This window comes from Odocoileus virginianus, chromosome 20 (genome assembly GCF_023699985.2).
Source record: "Odocoileus virginianus isolate 20LAN1187 ecotype Illinois chromosome 20, Ovbor_1.2, whole genome shotgun sequence".
NCBI classification, from domain to species: Eukaryota; Metazoa; Chordata; class Mammalia; order Artiodactyla; family Cervidae; genus Odocoileus; species Odocoileus virginianus.
The window spans coordinates 42,341,068-42,346,795 of record NC_069693.1 but is presented as its reverse complement, the minus strand read 5'-3'; the positions used below and the strand labels follow the sequence as shown (position 1 = coordinate 42,346,795).

At 58.9% G+C, this 5,728-nt stretch overlaps 1 protein-coding gene across 1 annotated transcript; it reads right to left on the bottom strand.

The window, feature by feature from the left end:
- Positions 1-1,426: 1,426 nt before the first annotated feature.
- On the bottom strand, positions 1,427-4,733 carry CBLN1 (cerebellin 1 precursor). Its single transcript, XM_070451340.1, has 3 exons — positions 4,069-4,733; positions 3,786-3,905; positions 1,427-2,504 (listed from the first exon to the last, which is right to left on the bottom strand). The coding sequence occupies exons 1-3, from the start codon at positions 4,330-4,332 to the stop codon at positions 2,307-2,309; spliced, it is 582 nt and encodes a 193-aa protein (XP_070307441.1). The 5' UTR covers positions 4,333-4,733; the 3' UTR covers positions 1,427-2,306.
- Between the last annotated feature and the right edge of the window lie 995 nt (positions 4,734-5,728).

Here is a 5,728-nt window from a genome sequence, read left to right as displayed (position 1 = left end):
GCAAACTGAGGCCAAGCAACAGGACTTGCCGAAGTATCCCTGCGGAACTCCCCCTGGCGGTCGCACCGCTTGGACATCCCCGTGCGGGTCTGCTCGCCGACCACCCACTCACAGCCGAGTCAGTGTCAAGGGTGCGTGGGGCTCAGTTCCCGTGAGCGGTGGCTTCCCCACCCACGCGGCGGTGAGCCTTAGCCTGTGCGGCATGCGGGCGCCTGGCGGCCTGGTCTGCTCCCGCTGAGCGGGGTCGAGCTCGTTCCGCTGCCCAGCGCTCCAGCTCTCTGATTTCTCCCTTCCAACCGGAAGAATGCGGAGAAAGTTGGGGGGGGGGGGGTGTTAGTCTTTTTTCTTTTTCTTTTTTTAAGAATAGCTTAAAAATCCCTCTAGGACTGCTTATCCTCACTTCCCTGGGGACTGACTAGGGTGGAGAACTGTGGGGCAGGAAAAAGACTGGGTCCCCCCTCACTCCCTAAGTCCCTACTTAACCCTGAAGGGTCCGGGGTCGCTGGGGCCTCTTAGGGCACCAGCTAGACGCCCGAGCCCCTGGATTGCGTGCGGAGACACCGGCTGAGTTTCAGCTCAGGCCGCTCGCTTGTTGACCATAAATCAAGAGGAGCCGCAGGAATAAATCGAGAAACATTGTTTACGGTGCTGTTATTAAGCTCCTTTCCGCTTCTCTCCACCCTCTAATTAAATTCGTCTCTGAATCTCGGGCCAGGAGAAACCTCTAAAAGGACCAGAGCCAGAGGGGCCCATGCAGGCCGCGGCTCCCGCCCCTTGGCCGCCCACCTGCTTTCCCCGGCCCGACTTTCCCTCTGCCAAAGCGACTGGGTCAGACTTCCAGACTTAAAACCAAGTCGTTTATTTCAATTTTGCTTTCACATTATGTTCCGATACAATCAAAACTCCTGGACGAACCTCTTGAATAAAAGTCCTGCGATGAGCGCGGTCACAGGTCCCCGGCGCCGATATATACCGCTGGCGCGGACTCGGGATACAGAGGAGGCGGAATAAAACAGACGCAGCTTCGGGATCTGTGAGCGGACGGTCCGGAGGCAGAGGCGTGGGAAGCGTGACGAAAGGGCAGAAAGGTTCTGGCTCCTCGAGTTGGAATTATTCCTGATGCCCTTGGCCTGCGAAAAGCCTTTTTCGCTTCCAGACCGGCTGTCGGTCCTGGCCTAGCAAGATTTCAGCCAAATTTCTTACGTTTGCGCCAAAGCAGGGAGCACAGAGCGGAACGCAGGGTTGGCCCTAGGCCCGCGCAGGAAGGAGCGAGCGCGGACATCGCGAGGAAGCCCTCCTGCCTTATCCTTTCTCGACTTGCACGCCGCCAAGTCCCCTACACCTCTGAATCTCACCCTTCCGCACCCCTGCCCCCAGACCTCGCAACTAGGGGAGATGCGGAGTTTAGAAAGCTGTTTCAGAAAAATAAAAGTTCCACTTGAACTTTATTGGATTAAAGCAAAATTAAATCTTGGCTATTCACAGGTATGTTACAGAGGACGAGGAAGCGTCCGGAAGAACCTCCTGGCGTTTAGTGGAGCCACAGAACACGAGGGCATTGACAAGCATCAGAACATCAAGCAGCCTTAGGTTTCACGATCACTCCAAATGGGACATAGAAATACGGAAATACAGCCAGTTTCCACTGGGAACAGTTCTTCGTGTACAAATGATATATATTTATATATATATATATATTTCTTTTTTTTAAACCAGTCACCACTAAGGTGAGTCCTTTCTCTGCTAACAAGCAGCCGAGGATACATACAAAGTACCTTCAGCTAATTAATTTGAGCGGTGTTTTAAGAGCAGTACTTGCCAAATTAAAACTACTTCCCCATCCGAAAAAAAAAATCCTTCCCCCCTCTCCAAAATAAAAAAAGGTGGGGAGGGACACATTAGATTTCAGCGGATGAAAAGATTCAGAGCGGGACTCAGAGGAGGAAGATATTTCACATTATACAGTGAAATGCAAAGTTTCTTTTATATAAATTGTTGGGAACATGAACACGGGGTAAGAAACAGTGACAAGGCAGTCTGTCTTTCTTGATTACTGCAACTGGAGTTGGGGGCGAGTTTATTTTGGAAATGGGAGTGCGCAGAGCTAAGCGGAATTTACTTCTCCTAAAGAGGAAATGGACTAAGTTGTCCAACCGCCGGGCTGCGCTTCGTTTACCGGATACAGCTGGGGAACAAGTAGGAAGTTTCAAGTCGTGCCGCTTTCTCGTCCTCTAAAGTTCAGCCTCTTTATCATTTTCCCCTCCTGCCTTCGCCCTCTTCCTGCCTCCATTCCCGAGATGAGCCAGTCAGAGGGGAAATACGAGGAATCCGGAGAAGGTCGAATACTTCCAGCCCCCCATCAAGTTTCCCCGCTCCAGCTTGAGGTATGCTCGGTCGCCTTTCTCCATCTGGATTAGAACTCCGTTGCTGGCGGCCTCCCGGGTCACGTCCTGGTCACCAGCGAAGGCTGAAATCACCGGCCACCCATTTAACATGAGGCTCACCTGAGAAAGAAAAAGGCCGGCTTCAGAGGGGCAACCCAGTGGGGTACCCCACTGCGGGGTTCCGAAGCGTAGATGAAATCGCGAACCTTCATCGCTTGGCTGACACGTAAAGCTTGGAAGCAGGCGGCGGCGGGTGGGCGGGGGCGGGAAGAAAGGGGCTTTGTAATTTACTGCCCAGGGCCCAATGAGGCGAAAGACGGCCCATCTGGGTGACAGAAAGGGTCTGCTCCCAAAATGGGAGTGACTTTCATTTCTTGGGCCCGCCAATCGAACCCTGACTGCCTTCTTTTATCCAGTTTAATGAACCCGTAGGTGGCTCAGGCGCCCAGAGACCTTCGGCCTTGCCCTCCCCGCCAGCCTCAGAGAGAAACTCAGACAACTGGCGCTTCCGGGAACACAAACAAATACAAACAAAAACCCTGGCTCCTCCCGATTCGAGATGCCGGGACACAGCAGAGACGCAGCGGAGGAGCCAGGCGAGGTTTCGGCAGAGGAGAAATCTCTCGCAGGGCTTCACTCCGTGCTTCATCCCCAAACTCCGGGCTCAGTTTCCGTCCCAGATCCAGCCTCGCCCTCCACCGCCTGGCTTTGCCCTTGCGGTGGCATCAGCAGATAAAGGCCCAGCGCCCTCTCCCCAGCCGCGCGTTCCGCCTTCTGTGTCCGCCCAAAGGAAACCCGAAAACCTTTGGGAACCCTGGAGAGTCTGTGAGTGCTGGCTGGGGCAAGGCTGGAGCCAGGAGGGTGTGGCACTACGCCCCTCCCTTCTCTCTCCACCTTTCAACTGATACAGTTAGGCGCTACTTGTTAAGAATTCCGGAGTGGGTCCCCAGAGGGACGCCAGGACTCCCCCGGAGCGTGGCGCTGAATGCAAGCGCACAGGATTCTTGCCCGCTGGAGTGCTGGGACAGGAGTCGGGAATACTGTCCGTGGTGCTGAAGGCGAGGATCGCGGAAAGCTTCCTGAAGCGGAAACTGTCTGGGATGCTAGCAGAAACTCTTACGGGAAATCCCCGGAGTTCCGTAGCGGGAGGACCTCTTTGGAGGGTCCCACAAGGCGGAGGCAGAAAACTGTGCCTGAAGGTGGTTTCAAGAACCCATGACTGGAAAGCAAGGGAGAGTCCAAGCCATAGAACCGTGAGGCCCTGCTACCCATTCCTCCAAGCTGCCCTGGGCACATGCGGCTGCCCCTTCTATTTCCCACCCCACCCCCCCGGGCCGACTCACTCCCGCGGCCAGTAGCCCCCTGCCGGGGCTGGGGCCTGGCCCTGAGGCGGCAGCTGACCTGGATGGTCTGTCTGTTGTAGACTTTTACCACGTGGAAGTTAAAACTGTAGATTCCTTTGCGCGGGGCGATGAAAGTGCTGCGTTCTGAATCAAAGTTGTTCCCGATGTTCACTAGTACCTATAACGAGACGGGAACGAGGGGGAGTGGGCAAGAATCTGGCCCGAATTTTTGTGTCCCCCCCCCCCCCCCCCCGTTTTCGCTGAGACCTCGGAGAGGGTCGAACATCTACCTACTATCTCTCCCCCAACCCCCACCCATCCAGTCTTCCTGGAGCACTCACCTGGTCGAAGTAGATGATCATGGTGCGATTACTCATCTCGGACGGCTCATGGTTGGTGCTTCTGATGGCAGAGAAAGCCACCTTGGCGCTGCCGGAGCGCACAGAGATGCCCAGAGCTGTGCCCGTGGGATCGGACGTAGGGTTGGAGTCGCAAACCACCAGGCACTTGCCTTCTAGCACGATGGGCTCCGTCTCGTTCTGCCCGCGGGCCGGGCCCGCCAACCATGCTGCCCCCAGCAGCAGCAGCTCCACGACGCCCAGCATCGCGGCGCTGGCACCCACCCCGCCCCCCACCCCGGGGGCTGCCTGCGCCAGCCGCCCCCCCCGCCCCAGCCCGGCTCCGAAGCCCCCTCCTCAGATCCGTGCGCAGCTCTGCCGACGCTGCTCTGAACACTTCGGGTCTTCTTGCACTCCTGGGCAAGCGTGCCCCCCGAGCGATGCTCCCGGAGCCCCACCCGGGCCTCACGGGTACCGTGGCTGATCAACCGCACTTGGATGCATAGCCGCTGCCGCTCGATCCCCGCTGATTCCGCCGCCTCCTGCCCGCACCGGCTGCTGCTGCCGCCGCCGCCTTTCTGAATTATTGATGCAGCCGGCGATGCAGCCGGAGCCGGCGGAGAGCGCGCGCCGGGCACAAAGGCGCGGACCGCGGCCTGGCCCCGCCCCTACCTTCTCCCTCCCCGCCTCCCTCTCCAGCCCCGCCCCCGCACCGGCAGAAGCTCCACCCCCCGGCCAATCCTGGCGCGCCGCGCTCCCCGCCGAGCCAATGACGGCGCTGTCCGCGCGCGGCCACCTGACCCTGGGCGCCGTTGTTATTAGGCGCGGCGAGGCCGGCGGCGCGCGGCAGCGGGGTTGGGCTCAGGCGGAGAGTCGACGGAGGGAGCGAGGGCCGGGAGCGCGCGAGCGCGCGCCCGCGTTTCTGTGCCGTCTGCGGTGGCCGCTCGCTCACTTGTCTCCCGCCTCCCGATACGGTCTTGTTCAGCCCCCTCAGTCCTTCCGCCCGCCTCCCTCGCCGGCCCTCAGGTAGGAGGCGGCGCGCACGCCCAGGTTCCGGAGTAGAGTCGCCAGGGGCCGAGAGACGCGCGAGTGTGGGCGCGTGGGGCGGGAGGGGAGCGCCCCCCAGTGGGCAAAGGGGTAAGGGGCAGCGGGCGCGCGGGTGAGCCTCGGCAAGCGGGCCGACCCGGCGGCCGGGCTGCAGGGCGCGTGCGTGCGTGGCGGGGCGGGGCGTGCGCCAAGGCCGCGGTGCAAGGAGGTGCACGTGCAGCCGCTGGGAGCGGGCGCCGCGGGGCATCGAGGCCAGTGTCCACATCCTGGCCTCGCGGCCAAGAGTATGGCGCTGGGCCGGCAGCTCTAGCCCGCTTCTCGAAGTGCTCGCTCTGCGGGCCGCGGAGTCGGATCGAGCGTGCACGCATTTATTCTTCATTTCATTTATTCGGGATAGATCATTGAACATTTGTGGACGCGAAGTGCCAGGCTTCCAGGCGCTAAGGACATAGTGATGAGAAAAATCGGACGAAGCCTGCCTTCGTGCCTCTTAGTCTAGTGCAGGAGGCACTGTCAAGTACAGTGGCATCGCAGACAGGTTCATTTCCCTGATACCATTTTTATCTTTTGCACTTAAAATTTTATACTTTACATCCGCATTTTATTTACTGTGCAC

Excerpts from the sequence above, each read along its gene's own strand:
- CBLN1 (XM_070451340.1), bottom strand. The coding sequence starts at position 4,332 with ATGCTGGGCGTCGTGGAGCTGCTGCTGCTGGGGGCAGCATGGTTGGCG. Across the intron at positions 3,906-4,068 it reads TGATCATCTACTTCGACCAG|GTACTAGTGAACATCGGGAA; the intron begins GTGAGTGCTCCA and ends GTCTCGTTATAG. Across the intron at positions 2,505-3,785 it reads ACAACAGACAGACCATCCAG|GTGAGCCTCATGTTAAATGG; the intron begins GTCAGCTGCCGC and ends TTTCTTTCTCAG.